Source organism: Meriones unguiculatus, chromosome 7, assembly GCF_030254825.1.
Source record: "Meriones unguiculatus strain TT.TT164.6M chromosome 7, Bangor_MerUng_6.1, whole genome shotgun sequence".
NCBI classification, from domain to species: domain Eukaryota; kingdom Metazoa; phylum Chordata; class Mammalia; order Rodentia; family Muridae; genus Meriones; species Meriones unguiculatus.
This window is the reverse complement of record NC_083355.1, coordinates 47,217,568-47,241,304: the sequence shown is the minus strand read 5'-3', so window position 1 is coordinate 47,241,304 and position 23,737 is coordinate 47,217,568. Positions and strand designations below refer to the sequence as shown.

At 51.0% G+C, this 23,737-nt stretch overlaps 1 protein-coding gene across 2 annotated transcripts; it reads right to left on the bottom strand.

Annotated features, from left to right (window-relative positions):
• Positions 1-140: 140 nt before the first annotated feature.
• On the bottom strand, positions 141-23,561 carry Tpm4 (tropomyosin 4). 2 transcript variants are annotated; one of them, XM_021653836.2, is made up of 9 exons: positions 23,407-23,561; positions 18,280-18,405; positions 13,983-14,116; positions 9,543-9,660; positions 8,438-8,508; positions 6,888-6,963; positions 6,317-6,379; positions 6,172-6,241; positions 141-1,599 (listed from the first exon to the last, which is right to left on the bottom strand). In XM_021653836.2, the coding sequence occupies exons 1-9, from the start codon at positions 23,518-23,520 to the stop codon at positions 1,517-1,519; spliced, it is 855 nt and encodes a 284-aa protein (XP_021509511.1). In that variant the 5' UTR covers positions 23,521-23,561; the 3' UTR covers positions 141-1,516. The 2 variants fall into 2 exon arrangements, with proteins under 2 accessions (XP_021509511.1, XP_021509512.1); XM_021653837.2 differs by lacking the exons at positions 18,280-18,405; positions 23,407-23,561 and adding an exon at positions 17,873-18,099.
• Positions 23,562-23,737: the final 176 nt, after the last annotated feature.

Below are 23,737 nucleotides of genomic sequence, written 5' to 3'. Positions count from 1 at the left end.
AAGCAAAATCAAAATGAGAGGAGGGATGGAAGTGGGGAGCACAGGGTGGGAAGGACATAAGGGTGTGTCTTATGTGGGAAAATCAGAATGTATTATATATCCCTACTCAGTTGTGAACTAAAAAAGAATAAACCCACATATATTGTTTATGTAAAAATTTATTTGACCAAAATGTAGAAAAAGTGATACTATCACATATGATACAATTGCAAGAATCTAAAGAACAGAGTAGGTTTTATTCAATTGCACAGTTTGCTAAAAGTCACCTCCCTGGTAGTGTGGTGCTTCATAAATAGTAGTGAGGGCAGGGGCTCAGAGAAGCTAGAAGCAGGCGGTTTTCAGTCAGGACTGTAAACTGGAGCTGGCTCCACGCTGCTGGGGAATGTGGAATGTTTCAATGTGAGATGTTAACTGAGAAAGCAAAACTACAATAAAGCCAAAAAGAAGTGTGCAGCCTACAGAATACTCCCATATCCAGTTCAATCAGGAGTTTTTTTGGTCTTAGTGTCATTCCTGAAGGAATTCAAGTCTTGGCAAAGTCCAGCAAGCTTCCATTTGTTGTTCTCTGAACAATGGAGATGAAGTTAAGCCAATTTCTTTATCTATCATTACTTTGCTGCTAAAGAGACCTTTTGATGCCCAACATTTGTTATTAAAACAGACTATTTGAGACAGGGTTTCACTGAGTAGCTGTGGCTGTCCTGAACCTTACTCTGTAGACCAGGCTGTCCTCAAACTCAAGACCCACCTGCCCCTGCCTCCCAAGTGCTAGAATTAAGATGTGCCTGGCTTTGCTAGCAGTCTTTTTGACATGACTGATCTGAAAAAGACTGGACTCCACCTGAGCATGTCGTTACACCACAGCAGACAAGTCCTGGAATAAGACACTTGCTCCTTAGAGAACAATTTTGGAGTGAAAGGAAAAATGTGAGTAAAATAGCACTAAAGATCTATCAGAAGACACGTGGGCAGCAACCATTACCGCAGCATCCTTGCCCAGAATGCTTAAAGGAAATTTGTTCTGCACAGTGGAATGTGGAGCAGACAGAGCATGATCAGGCCAATCTAGTTGCTTTTAATTTTCGCTCTAGGTGGAAAATTCCTACACTTTTTCTTGTGACAACCTCCAGCCTCACATAACTTCCCCAACAGTAACCAGATACAATCAGATACTTGAGCCTGTGCTTCAGAGTGTGGGGCTGATTAATTCCCAGGAACCAATGCCCTCAGCCTTAAGCAACTACACTCACTGCAAAATTCCCTGCTATTTTAGGAATAAATGCAATTTAGAATAAGAATAGCTGAAGAAGCTGGTGCCATTTGAAAAGAAAAGAAAGAATTAAACTTAACTGGTGCTCAAAGCTTTTCTGATACAAAGTATTTGGTCACGAATTCATTATCTGCTTGGCATTTCCAGCAAGGTGGAGACACAATAAGAGGAACTTCTTATAAGAGAGGAAGACACAGCACTCTCTGGAGTCCAGTCGGTGTCAGAACGGGACTCTTCTGGTTTAGTTTATATACAGTTAAGTTCATTTAGTGTCTGATCCAGGGTCTGATGTAAGCCCACGTTCTCTTCTTTGGCCTGGGCAAGTTTTTCTAGTAAAGACAGAAAGGAAAAATGAATTAATAAGCAACTTTGTTACAGGAAGTTAAAAAAAGGGATGGGGGGGCATCTCAAACGTGGTCATGGTGGCACACGCCTGTAATCTCAGCAATCCTTGAGCCAGAGCACTTGCACTGAAGCCTTAAAGTGTACCATTAGAGTGAGCCATTTAACCTTTTTAGGTCCTAGTCTGCCCATCTGTGAAGTGGACAGAATAACACCAGTGTGTGTGAGGCCTTATGAGAATTGAGACATTTCTTCAGAACTCAAGAAGTGCTGTGCACATAAACAATGTGGTTCTAGATACAGGTGACTCAGTACATTTGCTAGGAAAATGTAAAATCCTGGAACCCATTTTTCCTCTGGAGCATCTGCTGTAATTCCAGGCATGAGGTGTTCACTGTATGTGTGCCCCTGGCAATGGAGTCAAATCCCAGGTGACACAAGACCAAAACCTAAGTAGGCCTACAGGCAAACTAGTCAATAACTGAGCCGATTAAACAAATTAAAAGAATAAATAAAAGGGCAGTTGTTGAGATGGCCCATCAGGTCAAGGTTCCTGCTGCCAAGCCTGAAAACCTTAGTTCTATCTCAAGGGCTCATGGAGAAACTTGATGCCTTTAAATTGTGCCCTGACCTCCAACATCTGTGCTACGGCACTATGTGCTCTCTTCACTACCAAGTAAATAAATACAATAACTTTAAAAAGCAATTGAGAGCTCTGCATGGCCAAGCATGAGAGAAAACTGGTCTGTGTGAGTGATAAAGACCAGGCCAAGAGTCATTAAATCCTGGAAGAAAGTGAAAGCCATCCTAAACTGTGATAGGATCAACCAGGCTTTCATGTGACCAAGTCCTGTGACCTGGCCCACCCAGACTGGGTGAAAAATTGTTAACTGGACACTCTGTGAGTTAGCTGCTCAGTGTTTTTAGGCAGCACTGCTGGTAGCCCAGACAGTACCTTTGTTCTACAGAAAGCTAAGTGGCTTGCTCAACATTGTGCAGTTCCAAGAGTGGAGGGGGGATAAAACCTAGGTCTTCTGCCTTTAATCCTGGCCTCCCCAGCATGTTTTGTTCATTAGTTCTGAAATGAAAGAAGCCCCTGCAGCCCCATCCCCAAACTGTTCCCAATCCTTGAGACTCTCAACACAAGATGGACACCAGGGGATGGTTGATTCCAAGGGTGGAGGCTATGCATGTGTGGAAAAATCCCAGGGAAATACAGAGCAAACACCAAGGGCACCCCACCCCCTTAGAAGGCCTGTACTCTGTCCCAGGGCAAATGCAAGGCAAGGTGGACAGGGCAGGGCCTACAAAATGCCCAGCATTTCTCTGTAGCAACTCGCTCTGGCCCAGCCTAACTTCCAGCACAGAGATCTGCCTGCCTCTGACTCCCAATTGCCCAGCTTACAAAATGGGTTAGGGTCAATGGCACATAGGAATGGGGAAGCTGGTGGTGAGGAGGGCGGTATAGGAGAAATGAATCTTTGCAAGGTCGGCCAGGAGGTCAACCTTGGCTGTTGTTCCTCAGACTTCCATCTATGTTTTTTTTGTTTGTTTGTTTGTTTGTTTTTAATTATGGTGTGTGTGTGAGTTTGTGACAATGTATGCAGGTGTCTGCAGAGGCCAGAAGAGGATGTTGGATCCCCTGCTGCTGGAGTCACATAGAGTTATAATCTACTTGATTTGGATGCTGGAAAATACACTTGGGCTCTTCACAAGAGCAAGTGGTTTTAACCAAGATGAGTCATATCTCCTGCCTCCTTATCTTGCTTTTTTGAGACATGGTCTGTCACTGGAAGGAAACGCACTTGATAGGCTAAATGGCTAGCAAGCACAGGGATCTTATATCCTCCTCCCCAGTGGTGGGGCTACATGCCCCTGTCACATCCTATCCTTTTCTAGGGACTGAATTCAGCTCCTCATGCTTGAAAAGCAAGCACTCTACTAATCAACCCATTTCTTCAGTCCAGGATAGTTAAGTTTGGGAGGAATGACAAAGAGAAGAATTGGGACGGGGGTCCCACCTGAATACAATTATAAGATGAGGTAATGGCAATTTTCATGCACTTTGCAGATTTAAGGGTAGTGGTAGTCGTCTGGAAAACACAGCTTGGATACAGAAATGTCAGTGTTAGGCTGGGGCTGAAGCTCATCGGTAAAGTGTCTGCCTGTTCTGTGCAAGTCATATGTTCCACTCCCAGCACTGCATTAACCATGCCTGGGATCCCAGCATACCAAGAGACAGAAGGGTGATGAGTTCAAGGTCATTCTGGCTATGTAGTGAGTTTGAGGGCAGCCTGATTACTTGAGACCTCTCTCAAAACCACCAACCAAACAAAAGTCCATGTTTCAGGGATAATATGATGTGGTGATGGAATTACAAGAAAATAGACTGAAATTTGAATTGTCTGGATGAATCAGTCTCAATTTTTAGACATGTTAAGCATGAACTTTCAGTGCCTGCAGCTTTCCTGTTTTATCCCAAGGACTATGGAAATATGTTCATCTTAGGTAATTTTGGAATTCAAGGGGAAAACCCCTGTATTTTCATTCTCTCTCTCTGTGTATGCCCTTGTACACATGCTGAGGACATAGGCTCTATCACTCAACCTTATACCTTGAGTAGGCAGGCAGCAAAGGAGCCCTGGTGATCCTGTCTTCACTACTACCTACCCCTCAGTTCTGGGGTTACAGGATCGTGGGACTATGTCCAGATTTTTATGTGGGTGCTGGGGATTTGAACTTAGGTCCTCTTGCTTGCTCAGCAAGCACTGCACTGAGTCATCTCCCACTCCCACCTTTGTTTTGGAGGGCCTCTGAGATATGTAAGACCTGGCTACGTTATCCAAGCTGACTTCAAATTCAAAATCCTCCTGCTCCAGCCTCAAATGCCCAGCATGTTTGTGTCTTTGTCATCACATCAGGTTCAACTTCCTTCCAATACTACCGGGTGTTGGATCATTTGTGTGGCATTTTAGCGGCAGGATGTGGAGGTGACCTTACCCCCAGGACTGGGTACTGGCTATGTTCCCTAGATGGTAGAGACATGGGGACGTGTAGAAAGACGTGGAAAGAGAAAACAAGGGTTGAACAGAGACCACATCACTATTGCATCCACTTGAAGTCACAGACTGAACCCCAATCAAGGGCAGCCTTTTTCATCTTGACTTCAGACACTCTTCATTAAAAAACAGTGACTGGCTGCACGGTGGTGGCACACACCTTTAATCCCAGCACTCGGGAAGCAGAGGCAGGTGGATCTCTATGAGTTCAAGGCTAGCCTGTCTACAGAGCAAGTTCCAGGACAGTTAAGGCTACACAAAGAAACCCTGCCTCAAAAAAGAAAAGGAGGAGGAGGGAGAGCAGAAGAAGCAGAGGAGGAAGAGGAAGAAACAGTGGCTGTGCTGCCATGCTGGTTAGCCACTGCCGTGCTTGAGACTCAGCCAGTTGGGCTTTTGTTTTCTTATTTTCAGAAAAGGACCACATGGGCCTCATTTTTCTTTTGGTAAAGAAAGCCTTATCTGTAATGGACAGAGCCAACTGCCCATCCCTCATCCTGGCCATGGTCAAAGGCACCCAACTCCAGCTCAAAGATGAGGAGGCAAGAACAGAAGATAAAAGATGGCCTGTCATCATTTCTGACACTTGGGGAAAGGTCAAAGTTCACACCAGGAAGTCACCTGGAGATGGCTAGCAGCAGGATGTGGAGGTGACCTTACTGCCCTCAGAGAGGTCATGTCATTGAGGGCTGGCTCAGACCCTTGCTGATAACTATTTACTTCAGCTTTTGGGCACTCTATCTAGAGGGTGGTGTCCCCAGGAAGGGAGGTGAAGAGCTAGGATGGAGGGTTGTGGTGGGACAATGCAGACAAACAGGAAAATAGTGAGAGTGTGAACCCAGACAAAGCTGAGCCTCATGTCAAGCAAGCAGATGTATGAAGTGACTGCTAAGAGGTCTGAGGTTCTGAACAGGAACAGCCTAGGTGAGCCCTTAAAATAACGACAAGCTGGGTGTAGTGGCACACACCTTTAATCTCAGCACTTAGAAGGCAGAGGCAAGGCCAGCCTGGTCAATACTTTTAGACCCTGTCTCAAGATAAATAACCCTCACTACCACCACCACTGGGCCCAAGATGACTTCTGATGATGTAATGATGTTGCCCTGCCATAGGGCACCCTTTGGAATGGAATACTTTCCCTTATATGGATAAGGGATGTGAAAAATTAAGTTTCACTCTCTTACTGGATGAGACAACCTAGAGGATCCCAATCCTAAGTGCCTGGAATTTCCGTGCTCTATTTGAAGAATAATACAGTCACTTCAAGAAATGCTGAGTTGCCCCGGGGAACCCAGGCCCTGAAGCCCCCCTCTTCCCTTTTCCTCACACGAAGATAAGCCTTGCCTTTGGGAGAGAGGCCAGCAAAAGCTGGAGGCATTTAAAAAATGCAAGGCATCTCTTGTGAGAATTCTGAAGACCTCACTCTGGAAACGAAGCTCCGCCCGGCCCTCCGCCAGCCCCCTCAGCCAACTCTTCATGTGTCATTTAAAGAGGAAACTCTACCTTCCAGGTCATCGATTGTCTTCTCCAGCTTAGAAACTGTCCGCTCTGCAAACTCAGCTCTGGTCTCAGCCTAGGAAAGAAGAGAGTCACTACCCTGCCTCAGATTATCCCAAGAAAGAGACTATCTGGGTGTGGCTACACTCACCTCCTTCAGCTTGTCAGACAAGAGCTTAATTTCTTCTTCATATTTATCCTCCTTCTCAGAATACTGAGGGAGAAACCAAAAGGCAGTTGTTAAAAAAAGGAGACTGGAGAGATGGCTCAGAGTTTAAGAGTTTTTGTTTCTTTTACAGAGGGTCAGTGCTCCGTTGCCAGCACCCACATGAAGGCTCACAACCACATATAACTTCAGCGGCAGGAGATCTGACACCCTGCCGTGACCAGACAGATGTGCCGGCGTAAGACTTATATACTTTAAACAAATACTTCAAGAAAAGAAGGAGCTGAGGCGATGACTCAGTGAGCAAAGCTCCACCTGGCATCGAGGACCCCAGCATTTGCATAAAAAATGGATGGGTATGGCAGCCCATCTGTGGAGATGGGATTTCTGAAACAAGCTGGCTAGCTAGACTAGCCGGATAGATTTGCCTCAGGTGAGAGACCCTGCCTCAGTACACCTCCCATTAACAAAAGTCTGCATTCCCGACACCCTGGCATAAGCCAGATCACCTGGACTGAAGAACAGACCAAAATGTAGCAAGTTCCCTCCATCCAACCTTTTCAGAGGCAGCCTCCAGTGACTTCAGGTTGTTAGTGACATTCTTGAGCTCCTCTTCCAGGTCGCCACACTTTCTGCACCAAGTCAAAAGATCTGTTTTCTCTCATGGCAGCAAGGAAGTCCCTTCCAAGAAGCGAACTCCCCCCGCCCCCGCAAGGAATGCTGGGAACTTATCAAATCCAGGAGAGGATACTTGGACGGTTTGTAGAGCAACCTGGGCACCTGCCAGGGATGAGGCAATCAGGACTTGTGAAATCTGTGACTGGCCCAGCTTTCTCAGGAAGGTGTGCAAGTAAGATGAGGGCGGGAGGTGGGAGATGGCATTCAGCATTCACACTGAACACTCCAGGAAGCAAGCCTAGAATGCATCTGTGGAACCAGAGTGCTCCCAGCCCCACAGGGCTCTCTGTGGAACTGAATCCCTGGTCCAGGGCCAAGGGGAGAGGTGTTGTTTGTTGGGAGCTGTGGAATTCTAGCTAAGCTGCTTCCACAGCAATGTGTCAGGCACCAATAACAGTATCAGAAGTGAAGCCCTGAAACACTTTTGCGGCATCTGCCATGTATAGACAGCATGCAGTGAAGACACATGGCCTGGCTGGGTGTGCCATGTTGAGGCAGGAAGATCCCAAGTTCCAGGCTAGCTTGGCTATATAGTGAAACCCTTGTCTCAAAAATTCAAAAGCAGCAACAAGGAACTCTGAGAAAGTGGGACGGGAATGTAAGAGCCAGAGGATGGGCAGCAGGTCTGTGAAGCTTCTGCATAAGACAGGCTACTGTACTCATGAACTCACAGCCAGCGCCTAATTACACAGGACCTGCCCACAATGGGGCCTGTCAACACCATGGAGGAGAGATGGGCTCATGAGGTCAACCCTCTCCAAGTAGCTATCAGCAGTTAATGGCTGGGGGTGGGGGTAGGGATGGGGGATACATTTCTCAGTGTTATAGCTATTCAGCAAGTTGCCTTGCTCAGGAAGATAACCTCCTACCCATGCTCACACTAATATACACACCTAATAACTTCTTTTTTGGGTAACAAAAAAGAAGAAACGAAAATTAGGAGGGGCATACTGAGAAAATGGGGCTGGTGGGAGGAGCGTGAAAGATGTGATGTAGTCAAAGTATAATATGTGTGTTTAAATATATGAATAAACTTGTGAAGAACAAAACTTTAAAAAGTCAGTGTGGTAGTGCACGCCTAGCACCCACAGGCAGAGGCGGAGGAGGATCAGGCATTCCAGGCTGCAAGAGACGCTGTTTCAGAAACCGAACGCCAAACAAAGCAAAGCACAGTAGCCCTGGCTGGGAGAAGGAAACTTAGGGCCTCTATGCTGTCCTAGGGTCTCCACTCAATTTCCCAGTATCTTGGTGGAAAAAGGACCTAGCAAAGCTTCCCTTGGTGGTAAGAACCATCAGCAACCACGTTCTGTCAGCCAATGAAGCAGAAGGGGAAGAAGCCCTGAGCCTTGGATGCCCAAGCTCTTGAGCAGAGGCCCCAGCTACAAGCACTTCCCAGCCAGCAAAGCTACAACCCCACCTGCCACTTACAGTTCAGAGACCTCCGCCCGCTCCTCGGCTCTCTCCAGCTCGCCCTCCAGGATGACCAGCTTCCGTGCTACCTACAAAGACAGAAGGCCCAACTGAGAGCCGCCACCACCAGCTGCTCACTCCTGCGGATGCTGCTCCCTGCGACACTGAGAGCTCTGGAGCCGGCAAGAGATGGACAGTCTCAGGTGCCTACAGTGAGGCAGGCAAGGAAAAAGCAGAGCTGAGACACAGACCTACAGAGGGAGGGAGGACCAGCATGTCAACACCAGCAGTGTGGTGCTGACACCTGCCAGCCCTCTGTTTGGGAGGCCCGCTCTCCAAAACAAAACCAGGCACGGTGGCTTGTAATCCTAGCTTTTGGGAGGCAGAGGCAAGAGAACTGGGAATTAAAGATTACCCTTGGCTATATAAAAGGGAGTTGGAGACCAGCCTGAGATATGTTACACACTTTAAAAACAAAATTCAGCCAGGTGTAGTGGTTCACCCCAGCACTTTGGAGATAGAGGCAAGAGAATCAGGAGTTCAAAGTCATTCTTGCATTCTTTTCTACATAGGGAGAACAACCTGGACTACAGGAGAACCTTTCTCAGAAAAATAAATGAATAAATATGTATGTATGTATGTGTGTACATTTTATATATATAATATATTAGAAAACTAAAGACAGCCTACTTAGGGAAAGCTGAAGCAGTAGACAGAGAATCAAGAGTTCATGGCTAACCAGGGTAACAGGAATTTCAGGCCAGCCCAAGCTCCTGTGAGATCCTATGTCCAAGAAGATTAAAATAATAATAATAATAATAATAATAATAATAATAATAATAATAATAATAAAACAGCAGATCCTGGCTGGCAGTCATGACCCTCAGCTTTTGCCAACTGGTCTCACATCCAGCTTAAAGGACACGAGGAGTGAGTTGATCAGCTGGTCTCCAGCAATTCAAGTGGCCACATGACTTTTTTTGGTCTTCCCAGCCAAGAGGCTGTGCCTGGCGATACAGATGTTCCCACAGAGGCAATCATCCTAAGTATGGCTTCCGATGGGTTACTATCAGCAGCACCATTTCCTCCTGCTTCCTGCAGCCACCACGCTGGTCCCACTCACCTCCTCGTATTTGCGGTCAGCCTCCTCGGCGATGTGTTTGGCTTCCTTGAGCTGCATCTCCTGGATCTCCATCTTCTCTTCGTCTTTCATGGCTCGGTTCTCTATCACCTTCATGCCTCTGCAAGTGGGATGGGGAAGCGTGTCAGAGCCAAGTCCTCAAATGCCTCTAGCCAGCATCCAGGCAAGGATGAAGACCTACTGTCAATGTCCATATTCATTTCACTGAGGAGCCATCTGGATGCTGGGAACTGAACCCAGGTCCTTTGCAAGAACAGCCAAGTGTTCCTAACTGCGGAGCTATCTCTCCAGCACATGCTATCTTTTAAAGACAGGTCTCTCACTGACCCTGGAGCCCCAGGGATCCTGCAGTCTCTGTCTCTCCAGTGCTAGGATTATAGACCTCCTCCTATGTCCAGGTTTGATGTGAGGGCGGGATTCTAACGCAGGTTCTGTCTTGTCGAGCAAGCACTGATCCCAGAGGGCAATCTCCCCAACCTCATGTGGGTTTTCTGTTTGTTTTCTTTGAGACAGGGTCTCATATAGTCCAGGCTATCCTCAAACTCACTATTCAGTCAGAGATAGCTTTGAACTCCTGATCCTCCTGCCGCCACCTCCTCACGGCTGGGGTGATGGGCCTATGTGGTGTTGAGGACTGAACCCTGCTTTGAGGCTGTCAGGCAAACATTCTTCAGTCCTACACACCCCAACTCCCTGTTTGAGCTCTTAGAAGGCAGGGTTTTGTTACTTTGCCCAGGCTACTACACTGGCCTCAGCCTTTGGGAACTCTGGAATGACAGGTGTGCGTCGCCACCATGTCTGGTGGACCTCCAGACACCATCAAATACCCCAGCTTTCACAATGCATGTTGTGTGTATACCATCCCTACTGTAAGGAGACAGAAACTGGGCTAAGGTTTTAGAGCTGCTCTGCATCCTCGGTGCACCTGTATTCCTCACAGGAGACAGGCCTGAGCCTCAGCAGTCACGGTGGAATGTGAGGCCACACCTGCAGAATGCTGAGGCGCAGGTGGAGTAGGAATGGAGAGGAGAGCCCTCATCACCACCAGGCTGAGCTAAGGGCAGGGGGAGGACGGGAGGAGCCTGGTAGGTGAGTGCTCCATGTGTCATCTCAGCGCACGGGAGACTCAGACAGGCCTTCGAGTCCAGGCAATCTTGGGTTATAGAGCAGGATCTTGTCTCAATATTAAGAAAAGTTTACAAAAAAGGAAACAATAAAGCCAGAGCTGCACTGTGTGTGGGTGCTCAGACCGTTAGTCCCAGCTCTCAGGAGGCAGAAGCAAGGGGATCTCTTTGAGTTCCAGGCCAGCCAATGCTACATAGTAAGATTTTGTATTAAAAAATTTAAAAAAAGGAAAAAAAACCCTCTAAACTAGCCAGCCAGCCAACCAACCAACCAACCAAAAACACAGAGCAGAGCCACAGGAGTGAAAGGACACATGCCCAGGATGGCAGGATGTTTATGCTGGGAGGAAAGGGAATTGCTGGAAGCTTCCAGAGTCAGGACGGAATGGAAACAGAATGGACAAGGTGCAGTGCAACACTACAGGAAAGGCAGGCATAGTCTGAGCAGCCCAAGTGCTCAAAATCAAACTAGGCTTTTTCCTTTTCTTTTTTCACTGAGGTGAAAGGAATGCACCACCATTCCTGGCTTTCAAAATATACCTTTATTTTTGGACATACAGGGGCTGGTACCCAGCGCTGTGTAATCCTAAGCAAGAACTCTATCACTAAGGCCCACTCACAACCTGAACCTTTGAGCACAGTCCCAGCACAAATGGAAAACTCCTCATGTGACAGGCTACTGTTAAAAGAAGGGCACACTGGAAGCCCACGAAATGACCCGCAGGCCCTGCAACAGAAGGGACATAAGATGCACATGAACTTACTGCTTATACCTTTAAGATATCTTATTATACATATGCAAATACCCCCAAATCTAGAAACCCAAATTCCTAAATATTTTCTGTCTCAAGCATTTCAGATAAGGACACCTATGTCCTCCCAGAAAGAAGGATGTCCTAGGACAGCCAGAACCCAGCCGCCTCAGAACAAAGCCTGTTCTGGCCGAGCTTCAGGGATCAGAGCAGAGGAGGTAGTGGGAACCAGGGAGATGGCTGAGGTCAAGTGCTTCAATTGTGACCCCACTGCTGGGGAGTTGGGGACAGTATCCTTGAACTCCTGTCCAGTGAGAAACCCTGCCTCAAAAACCAGGACGGAGCTACTCTGACATCTCAATGGTGTACATACAGACACTTGCCACCAGCAGCCTGACGATGGGGAGAGCCAGCTCCTACAACATGTTCTGACTTCCACTTGTTCTGTGGCACACACAAATGAAACGGAATCAATTTGGAGAGAGAGGCACACAGGGCACACTTTCTAACCCCAGCACTGGGAAGGCAGAGGAAGGCGGCTCTCTGTGAGTTCTCGGCCAGCCTGGTTATATAGCAAGTTCCAGGACACCCAGGACCCTGTCTCAAACCAGCACACATATGCACACACACACACACAAACCAAAGATGGAAGCTAGGCACAAGGCTTTTTGACATGTTATTTAAAAGTGTGGAATATATAGAGCTGGAGAGATGGCTCTCAGGTTAAAAGCACTGGCTGTTCTTCCAAAGGTCCTGAGTTCAATTCCCAGCAACCACATGGCACCGCAGTTCCAATTCCAGGGGACCTGGCACCTTCACAGACATACATGCAAGTAAACCATCAATGAAAATAGAGTAAATAAATCTTAAAAAAAAAAAAGTAAAGAATATGACAAAATACCTGACTCATTATAATTTTACATTTATTCGTGTATGCACACATGTGCCCAGTACACATGTATAGGCTGGAAAATACCCACAGGGGTTGCTGCTTCCACAGCACGAGTCCCAGGCACTAACTGAACTCAGGTTGTCAGACCTGACAATAAGTGCCTCTACCCACTGAGCAATTCAGTGGCCCATTGTGTTTTTTAATTATTATTACTGTTACTATTTTAAATTGTGTGTCTGTGTGAGTGTAGGTGCCCAGAGAGGTTAGAGGTACTGTATTCCCTGGAGCTGAAGTTAGAGGCTGTGAAAGGCCCAGCCTAAATGTGTGTAAGGGTGTGCGCACGTGGCGCACACGTGGGGGTCAGAAGACAACTTCTAGGAGTTGGCTCTCTCCTACCCCGTGTGACTGCACTCAGGTCAGACCTGGCAGCAAGCACCTTTACCTGCTAGACCACTTCCAGAGCCCAAGAGAATTCTTTCTAGTGCTGGACATACACGGCAGAAGCTCGCCATCAAGCTACACCCTAGCCGCCAGTTGCCGCCTAGTGCCTGCTTTATGGTCACAGCAGCACAATCTGAAATCAGTTCTTTGGGAGAAGCCTACAAAGAGAAACCTTCAGTGTTGGGCTGGCCACACTGTCCATGGCCCGAGCTTTTGCAGCTGCACAATTTGCCCTCCACCCTCTAAGCTGAGACACACCAGAGACACACTCCTGGGGATGGTGGGACACAGCTCCTGTGGAAGCCCAGATACAGCTCAGACGCTGCACACAGTGATGGTTGGTTATGCACTCTCCCCAAAATACAGCTGTTGTTGTCCAAAAGCCTAAAGCTTGCCACACAATGGAGGCCACCATGGCGGCACATGGGGGAGGTCACCCTGCTTCTGCTCCCTGGTCCTGGGATGGAAGTCTACACTGCCACGCCTGTCCAGTCTATCTCTTTCTCTTTTCTCCACATCATCTAGAAACTCAACTGTCTCTACACACTCTGACGCCCTCGCCCATGCCTGCCCATTTTCACTTTTCTCTGCCTGCTGGAAAAGTATTCTCTTAGGCCAGCATAGAGAAAACAAGCTGGGTACGTGGCAGAGCACCTGTCATCCCAGCATTCAGAAAGCCAAGGCAGGAAGGCTACTGGGAGTTGAGGCCAGCCTGGGCTACTACACAGGTGGACCCTGCCACAAAGAAAACAAAACAGAAAAGGAACTGAATTTAAAACAAACAGATCCTGTGCCTTCAGCTCTGAGGTTACCAGTACCATCACAATTTTTTTTCCATCCAAAATCTGTATGTGTGTGTGCTTGTGCATATGGACGCCAGAGAAGGATGGCAGGCATCCAGCTCTATCACTCTTTGTCTTACTCCACAGATTCAGGGTATCTCACTGAACTTGGGAGGCAGGCTGGCAGCCAGCAAGCCCCAGTGTCCTCTTGTGTAACCATACTGGCTTTTCACGTGGGTGCTGGGGATGTAAGCACTTAAATTTGAGCCATCAGCCCTCACACACATCTTTTTCAGTGAGGAAGGGCCTCACATAGCCTAGGCCAGCCTGGAACTTGCTATGTAGAACTCCTGATCCTCCTTCCCTCCCCAGCACTGGACCCACAGGTGAGTACCACCATCCCCAGTCTTCCAGAGATCAGAGCATCCTACCTTTCGCTCTCATCTGCAGCCTTCTCTGCCTCCTCCAGCTTCTGCAGGGCCGTGGCCAGTCGCTCCTGAGCCCGGTCTAGCTCCTCTTCCACCAGCTGGATGCGGCGGTTGAGAGCAGCCACATCTCCTTCAGCCTAGGACAGCAGAGGGGCAGCCAGGTTAGGAAGGGAAAAGCCGTCAAATGGCGGCGGCACACACCATTAATCCCAGCACTAGGGAGGCAGAGGCCCCTGGATCTCTGTGAGTTCAAGGCCAGCCTGGTCTATAGAGTGCATTTCAGGATAACCAGGGCTACACAGAGAAACCCTGTCTCAAAAAACAAGGAAAGAGAGAAAGAAGGAAGGAAGGAAGGAAGGAAGGAAGGAAGGAAGGAAGGAAAGGAGGGTGGAGGAAAGGAAGGAAGGAAGGAAAACTGGCCAGGTCTGGTGGAACATGACTAACATCCCAGCACTCTGAAGGCTAAGGCAGGAGGAGAGCCAAATGGAGGCACTTTCAGCTACAAACTCAATGTAACTAGATTAGCACTGGCCTTTCACAACCCATAATACTCAGAATTAGGATAAGTTCCACAAGAAGGCAGTCAGGCTCAAGGCAGGATTCTCAGAAAGGCAGTTCCTGGGCTCACAGGGACCCCGCTGAGCATGTCACAGCCGGCTCCCACACACCTCAAGAGTCCAGCCCCACTGAGGACCTGGAGCTGGATGATAGGAGAAGGGAAAGAATCTGAGCTAAAGGCATGGGCAGACTACTGCTAGTGGCTCTTTGGTGGTCTCGTTGTTTGTGTCTGCTCTTTCCTTTTGTAGTGGGAAAGGGAAGGGGGGAGACTGTGCACACTCAGCAAGTGTCCCGCCCTGGAGCTGGACTTGAGTATAGTTAACTGCTCTCCAGGGTCCTTTCACACCTGCAGGCGCGCTGGGGTCAAGTGGCAGGCTGTCTCACTCTCTATGCCTGTATTTCTCAAAGCCGGAACCGACAAGGCTTATCCCTAAGACATGGGAAAGACTTGGGGAGTTTGTAAGGAGGTAAGCTGTGCTCTGTTACCATTACTTTTCTGAATGACATTTATTTAGTTTGTATAAGGAGGGACCTGTGTGGTAATTTTCAGGAGCTGGTTCCCCCTTCCACCATGTCCTGGGAAATCAAACTCAATCTTGCTGGCCCTGGTACTGCTTTATCTTCCAAGTCTCACCCACCTTACAGTAGGGACAAGGAGGCCCCATCAGTACAGTGGGTTTTTTCAATGACTTGGGGCTCTGTCACCCTGGAAAAGGAGCGTGGAAGGTTGGTCATATGAGACTCAGTTAGCAGGGCACGGTGACACACGCCTGTGATCCCAGCTCCGGGTGACTGAAGCCGAAGGACAAAGAGCTTCAGGCTAGACTGGGCCATTATATAGCAAGACTACAAAAGCCCAGAAAGAGGGAGAGCTGGGGAGCTGCTGAGTGGGGAAAGCACTTGTTGCACAGCACGAGGCCTTGAGTTTGGATTCCCAGCACACGCACTGATGGGTGCATGAGGCTTAGTTGAAGAAGGAAGTCACGCTATCAGCTTCCTTTCAGGGATAACCACATGGGATCAGCTATAAAAACCAGGGGGATTCTGGGCCCTCCCTGTCTCAGTTAACACAGCAGGGAAAGCAGAAGAACAAGGACATGCTGCCTGTCCACACACACACACACACACACACACACACACACGCTTGTGGTCTCTGACCACCCTCCCCCAACACCAGTATGTGCCTCTGTGTGTGTCTCAGGCCTCTCCTCCCACTCTGCAGGTCTTAGGGATTAAACTCAGCTCGTCAGCCTTAGTGTCAAGCATCTCTATCAAGCCGAACCATCTCCGTGGCCCACAGGTGCCTCTTTCTAATGTTCTGGACTTCAATACCAATAACAGTCAACAACTCGGACAGGACTGGCTCCTACCCACTTCCATGTTTGGTATATTTAGTGAAAGTATGCAATCAGGACCACAATTAGTTTGTTAACTTTTGCTATTTTCTATAAAGAACCTTGTGCCCATCTGCAGTCAGCAATTTTTAGTTGTTCTTTGAGTCATGATTTTATGTGGTCCAGGCTGGCCTCAAACTACATAGTCTGGCCCTGAACTTGTGACCCTCCCGTTCCAACCTCTCTGTTGCAGGCAGGCACCACCTCGTCCAGTTCACCGTCCTGGAGAAGGGGCCGGGGCTTTGTGCATGCTAAGCAAGCACTACCATTCTGTCACAGCCGCGAAAGCAGCCAGGGCTGCAGAGGCCCAGCACCACACCCAGGGTGGTAATCAACTTTCACAGCCACACTGCCTTTCTTGATTCATTAATTGTCCCAAAGAAATGGAAAAGAACTCAGACTGATGAGGCACACTCTGAATCATAGCACATTTTCAACTGTTTAAAATCCAAAGAACTCTTGTTCACAAACATGCATTAATGGCAGCACATGCGGCACAAGACACAGGCACAGGCACACACACTCAGTCACTCAGGCTAGTCATCCTGAGCTCCACCCCTTCCTGCAATCAAAGCCATCCACGGGCTACAAAGGGTTTCCCTTATAAGGTAAAAGAGGCCTGCTGGATACTTGTGGCAGAGGAACAGGAAGACGTCGGTTAATCACACAAAAAAATCTAAATGAAACCAGCTGTTGGGACACAGGCCCAGAAGTCTGCCAAACCTCCCCCCACAACCTTTCCTGGTCTGGGTGCTTCTGGGCTGGAATCAACTTGCGATGTCTTCCCACAACCAAGAGAAGCACACTTTGTAACATGAACTTTTAAAAACGCCCCAAGTTTTCAAAAGGCACTCCCCCGTATCCCCTCCCCCGGCCCCGCCAAATTCCTGGCTCGGCTGGAGCCTCTGGGCCATTTTGGAGATGTCTAGGGTGGGACTGGAGTGAGAGGCCAGAACAGCTACTGTGTGGAGCTTCCACAGGTTCCAAAGCGTCCTCCAGCCAAAGCGGCCCTTGAGGGATTCAACACTTCCACCGAGGCCAGGCTGTCGGCCAGGCCACCTTGGGAGGAGTCCAGGCGGCGCCTGCGCTGCCAACTCCACCTGGCCTGGTAGTTTCTAGGGTCCCCGCCGGGAGTCCCCACACTGGCTTTCAGGGACCCCGGGCGTCCCCACAACACCCCTCCCTTGTCTCCTGAGAAGCAAACGGCGCTCTAGTACTCGGGCCGGAGCTCTCAGAGCCCTGGAACCGTATGGAATGCACCGCCCTAGCCTCGTCTGCCTACCCACCTCTAGTGGACCCCCGGGAGAGCCGCGAATCGAGAGCCTTGTGGGTGCCAGAGCTTGGATTAGACTCCAGATCTATCTACCAACCTAGCCTAGACTCAAGGATGAGGAGGGAGGAGGAAGGCGGAGGCTCCTTCCTCTTTGGGAAGTATTCATGCACCCGGGCCCCGGACCCGCCGTGAAGGCGCACAGAGGGGGCGCTCCGACACCGGGGGTGGAGAGGCCCCTAGCGAGTACTCTCTGGGGAAACAAGGTGGTATTGGGGGGTCCTGCAGGACCGTGCCTTCTGCCCCCACCCTGCCCTCGGCGGACACGTCGGCCGCACCCTAGGGACGCTCGGGAAAAGTTCCGGCGCGAAGGCGAGAGCGCGCGCCGCCCCCGCCCCCACCATGGTCCAGCCGCAGACAATGGGGGCGCGGAGTCCGCCGGCCGCCCCGGAGAGCCCCACGAGGGATCGCTCCCGCCCATCCCCCCGTTTCCTGCTCGACCAGCGTACGGCACCCGCTCCGGGGTCCCAGGGTGCGGATGACCGGAGCAGAGGAAGGAGGGAGGGAGGGAAAGGGTGGGAGCGCGCGGAGCCGGAAAGGAAGGCAGCCGCGCGCGGGGCGAAGCTGGGGTGTCGCGGGGGTCGGCGACGGCGCGGGCCCGGGTCGCTCACTTTCTCGCGCCGCTCGCGCTCGCCGTCCAGCTCGCGTTGCAGGCCCTGCGCGCGGTCCTCCGCGTCGTCCGCCTGCTGCTGCAAGGCCTGGATCTTGCGTTTCACCGCCTCCAGCGAGTTGAGGCCGGCCATGGCGCGCTCGCTCCGCTAGGCTCCGGCGACAGCTGGGCGGCCGCGCCCGGGCCCGCGAGCCTTGGCCACGCCGGAGCCGCCCCCGCCTCTCCCCGCCCCCGACCGCTGCCGTCGGGCCGATGAGGTCACCCCGGCCGGCCCGCGACGTCAGCACCGGGCTGGGGGCGGGGGGGGGCTGCTGACGTCGGCACCACTGGCCGCCGCTGCCCTGCGGGCTCCTAGTCCTGCGCCGCCCGCCCCGCCTAGCCCGGCCGGGCGCCCGCAGCCGCGCTTACATCGGAGGCTTTCTTCTCCGCCAGCTCCAGCTTCTCCTGCGCGTCCTTCAGGTCCTCGGAGTGCCTGTCCAGCTCATCCTCCCCGTCCTTCAGTTTCCTCTGGAGGTGTATCAGCTCCTCTTCCATCTAGAGACACAGAGGGAAACGAGTCAGTTTACGGGTCTGGGTCCCAGCTCTCTGGGCTTCAGTTTCCTTATCTGTAGAGATTGGATGTGTTGGTGCACGCCTGTCGTCCAGCGATGGGAAGCTGAGGCAGAGGGATTGGGAGTTTGAGGCCCTGCAAAGAAACATGAGCTGGTATGATGGCTCCGCGGGTAAAGAAGCTTGCCGCCAAGCCCAGAGTCCGTCCACAGGATCCACTACCGCAAGCTGGCCTCTAACCTCACACACGTGCCCCACATTCGTGTAGAAAGTAAAAGTATATACAGACAAGGTCTTCTGCAGAGGACCCAGCTCCTGTTCCGAGGGACACTGCCTCCGGGACAGTGTTGCCCTGGCCTGCGTGCAAAACCCACTCATGAAATATAAATCTGTCTCTGTCTCTCTCACACACTGCAGTGAGTGTGCACTACTGAATACAGCTACCTGCTGAGAGATTTCACTCCTCTCTTGACCTAGGGACTGGTCATTCTTGGACTTAGCCGAGTCCCCGCTCTCTTGAGGTCGGAGCTTTGATTTGCTTATACACAATACAAATTGGATTTTGCATTCCCATTTTCAGAATGCAGCTTTCAGGTGATCTGTCAGCGAAGTGGACCCTCTGATGTCTCTGGAATTCCACAGTCAGACTTTCTGACAAATGCAGGCCCTTCTCCCTGCTTAGAGCCTTCCCTGGCTCCCTATTGCTCTGAGCAGTGAAGATGGTGTCACCCAAGCACCCTGAAGAGCCCAGACCCTGTTGCCATGCCTGGCTTTGAGGGCTCTCCTGGAAGAGACTCGGCCTTAGAGGCCAGCGCCCTTACAAGCCCAGTTCTCTCTCCAATTTTTGCACATTTGTCATGCAACTGTTTTAATTAATATGCCACTTAATCTCCTCCAGAATCTAGTCCCGTTTGTCCTGAGAGTCTGTCCCCCACTTCCGGTTTGAGGCGGGTCTATCCATCTCTCTGAGAGCCACCCAGCCCACGTGACTGCTTCCGGGACCACTCCCACGGCTACAGCAGTGGATCTACCAGTGCAGGCTACTGCTGGAGACCTAAGGCTGTATGTGGCCTGGAGCAGGCAGCCCTCACCAGGCCAGCTTTCCTGTCTCCTTCAGCAGGAAGCAGAGGGTGGCTGCCCCAGGACTGGAGCCAGTTCTCAAAATAAAATTGTTGGTGATTGCATGCTCACACCAAGTCTCTGATGCCATGGACAGTAAGTGTTAAGATGATAACCAGCTAGGCCTGCGCGGGCGAGCACACACACACACACACACACACACACACACACACAGGGGCACTGCAGAGGCACTGCAGAGGCACTGGATCCCCGAAGCTGGAGTTACAGGCAGTTGTGAGTTGCCTGACAGCAAGTGCTGCCAACTGAACTCAGGGCCTCTGTCAGAGCAACAGGTGCTGCTGACCACTGACCCACCTCTCTAGGCCCTGTTTGTTTTCTGCTTTGTTTTTGTTTTTGTTTTGTTTGTTTTGGGGTGGTTTTTTTGTTTTGTTTTGTTTGGTTGGTTTTTTTGTTGTTGTTGCTGTTTTGAGGCAGGATCTTACATAGCCCAGGGATAAGTTTGAATTCCTTCTGTCTCCACCTCTGGCATGCTGGGGCAACAAGCATGTGTCCCCTCGCCTGACTGGGTATCTGACTGAGTTCCTGATGTTTTGGGAGACAGCACTTACAGGAACAGTCAGGAGCTGAGACTCACCAAAGTCCCACGATACAGAGTGGCAATCTGAGGAACAGACTCAGTCACACAGAAGTTTGATGTCAATGCTGGTTTGACTCTGTGGCTCTGCTGTCCACACCTTATTCTGTGAAAATGCCCACCCATCCTCCTCCCTCTAGCACCCTACGACTAGGGACATCACTGTCCCCAGCCCCAGCTCACCAAGGGCCATGTTCACAGCTGAAGCCACCATGGGCTCCAGCAGCAGAACACAGCAGGAAGTGTGCTTAGACTGGCTGGCCAGGGAGCCCGCGGGTCCTCCTGTCCCTGTGTTCCCCCAGTGCTGGGCTTTTACACAGGATGTGGGAATCCAAACTCAGGCCCCCAACCCCCAGGAGTTTGCCGACTGGATCAGTGACATGCTCCAAAGCTTCCAGTGGTAGAATGTGGGCATGAAAAATAAATAAGAGCAACAGGAACTGGGTCATTTTCCTTCGGTCCAAACCAGCACAAAGTGTGTGGATGTACAACCTTCCTTATCTAGCCACTGTGCTTTGGGCCTCAGTTTCTCTCCCAGTAAAGTGGTCATAGAATACACACTTTAGTGAGGTGGTGGCAGGATGTGGGGTCACAGGGCACAGTAACGGATGTTGCTGCCCTGGGCTGGGAGTGGGCAGGAAACAGTCGGGACAGTTTTCCATCCTGATTCTACACTGGACAGGCACAGTGGGGAACTGGGCCTGATGGAGGTCCCTGGGCGTCCTGGGGGCAGCGGTTGGTTGGGATGGTCCTGAGCCTCTGTCCTCCTGCAATGTCGGGCCATCTAGGGAAGGGGAATCCATATCGGTACCCATATCTACCCCATAGCCTCGACTGCCAGCAGGAGGGACTGGCCTTGGGTTCTGTGCCCTGCCTTCTGCTGCAGGCCACAGAGCATCCCACGACTTCATCGAGCCTCAGAGACAGTGGCCTACAGCCAGGCACAGTGGTGGACGCCTGTTACGCCAACACTTGGGAGGTTCAGACAGGAGGATGGCTTGTGGGTTGCAGGCCAGCCTGTGCCACACAGCTGGATCGTGTGTTAAAAGGCCACACCAGCGTGCTGGCTCAGTGAAGAGAAGCGCTTGCTGCCCAGCCTGAAAACCCAAGTCCAGACCCGGGACCCAGAAGGTAGACAGAAAGAAGCAACTCCTAAAAGGTGTCCTCTGAGTCCTCTGAGCTTTACATGTGTACCCCACTACCTGAAAGCACAAAACAAAATGAGAGAGACCTGGATTTGAACACAAGTCACTCCTAGCAGGAGGCTTGAGAAAAAAAGACTTAGAAAATATAGAAAACAAACAAAAAACTGTTCAGGGAAACATGATGACCCAAGTTCAAATCCCCAGCACCCATTCAAACAAACAAACAAACAAGCATGTAACCCCAGCATTTTGTGGGGGAGGATGACCAGCTCTTATGGACACCAGGCCAGCTCCAGGATCAGGGAGGAACCCTGCCTCAAAGGAATAAAGCAGAGGATGATGAAGTAGGACACCAATTCTCTGTCATCTGGGACACAGACACACAAAGAAAAGAAAAATCTAGCGAGAAGCAGGACAAACTGCCACTATTTTGGTCACAGCGCTGCCTGGAGACCGCAGAAATCTTCTCTTTTGAGCACTAGGCTCCCTTGGGAGATTAAGCTAGATAACCACTCACTATTTAGTGAGAAGTGGAACCGCAGACTTGCGTCTTGTTTCCTAAGCCAAGCCCTTGAGGAAGCCTGGAGGAAAGGCACCCCAGCCTTGGAGAGACCACTGTGTTTGCCGGGAGGGGGGCACCAGGCAAGGAGGAGGGGTGGAGCCAGCCCACATAGGCTCCCTGGGCAGTCCTGGGACAGTGGGGGATGGGCACTTGGGCTCCAAAGGGAAGTGAGGCAGGGCAGGGCGTAAGCCTAGTGCATACTCCGAGCTAGGCACTTGGCCAAGGGCTTCACCTGCACACTCACCCATGAGCCTCCATGGAGCTGGGGAGGTGGCTGCCATTCCCCACCCTACAGGGAGGCCACAAGACCTGGGGTGCTTGTCCCAGAGCACACAGTGACGACACCTTCTGTCTAACTAACTAACTAACTAACTCCTGGCCTGCGCAGGGCTTCAACTTTGGTGTCGCCATCGTGGAGGACCCCCTAACTTCTCTGAGGTCACAGCTGATTGTGTGGGCTTCTGCCATGACCCTGTGGTGGGGCACCTGGGGCAGGGGGAGCACTGTGGGCGTGGGAACAGGGCTACCTTCCTTCTTTTCACTTGTGGCTCTGGACACCACATTGAAACAAGCGAGTTTGTTCTGCCTAAGTCACCACAGCGGCTGTGTGAGTGCTGAGCCAGGGTCCATGCCCCCCCACCCCAGCTCCCCTGGGAATCCCCACCCCAAGGCCTCCTGGGCATCTGCTCCCCAAACTTTCTATTTCATGGCGGCTCCAAGGTAGTCAGTGTGGAGGTGGTCTCAGGCCTGTCACAGGGAGCCTGATAGCCTGTCCCCAGAGTTCTTAGTGCTCCTTCCCCCATGGAGAGGGTTATAGGTCATCCCTCTCCACATACAGCCACTCTTTTCAGGCTGCTGTCACAAGTGGGAACACACTGACACACTTAACCTAGACACACAGGCGTGCACACAGGGCCATGGCCATTCTGATAACGGCTCGTGGATCCAAGTCCCAACACTACAGTCCATCCTGTGGCTGTGACAGCAACACAGACAGACACACTTGTCTTCCTCACCCCTTGACCCTGTAGTGAGGAAAAGCACTCACACAGATGTGAGTGTACCCAGGGAGAGCAGCCTCCACGCCCAGCCCTGACTCACACCCCTCCTCCCTTTCTCAGGTTGCCTCTGAGCCTGCTAAGGTGCTATCAGCTGCTCTCACACCAGAGACTACAGCGGCTCTTGCTAGGAGAAACAGGGCTCCCCTCAGCTTTTCTTTGTTTTGTTACAAAACTACACATCCAAGTGCCATGGCACAAATGTGGAGGTCAGAGGGCAGCGGGCTGGAGGTGCTTCTGTTCTCCCAGCGTGTGGATCCCCCGGGCTGAACACAGGTCATCTACGCGTCTTGGACTCAGCTCCTTCACTGCTGAGCCACCTCCCCAGCTGGCACCCTTGCCTTTTCTATTACAGGCATCAGCCCCCACCCTCCCCACAGTACCTGGGCACTCTGAGGAGCTCCCCCTGAGGAGCTCCCCCTCAGGCGCAGCCTGAGGTAGGGGATGAAGTCAGCACAGAGAGGGGCAGCAGCCTGGAAGTGGCCCAGTGTGGAGCAGAGCTCTTACTTGCTTGCACTTGTCCTCCGCAGTTTTCTTGTCCGCCTCTGCCTGCTCAGCACGGTCGATGGCATTCTCCTTGTCCAGCTTCAGCATCTGCATCTTCTTCTTGATGGCCTCCATGGCTTCTGTGAGGAATGGGCTGAGTGAGCAACCCAGGGTGGAGGACCAGGCCTTATAGTCCCTGCGTGCCCGCCCTCCTGCGGGCGAGTCTTGGAGGAGGCCCAAGTGTTCTGCCGGGCCAGCCACCACTCGTTGCACTTGGGAGGACTTGGCCAGCTCACCGGCCGAAGCCCTCGCCTTATTTGGGCCTAGGCTTTTCTTAAAGAAAAAAAAAAAA

Coding starts and splice junctions, on each gene's coding strand:
- Tpm4 (XM_021653836.2), bottom strand. CDS start 23,520: ATGGAGGCCATCAAGAAGAAGATGCAGATGCTGAAGCTGGACAAGGAG. Junction 6,380..6,887: donor TGGAGGCTGCCTCTGAAAAG/GTTGGATGGAGG, acceptor TTTCTCCCTCAG/TATTCTGAGAAGGAGGATAA. Junction 1,600..6,171: donor GACAATCGATGACCTGGAAG/GTAGAGTTTCCT, acceptor TGTCTTTACTAG/AAAAACTTGCCCAGGCCAAA.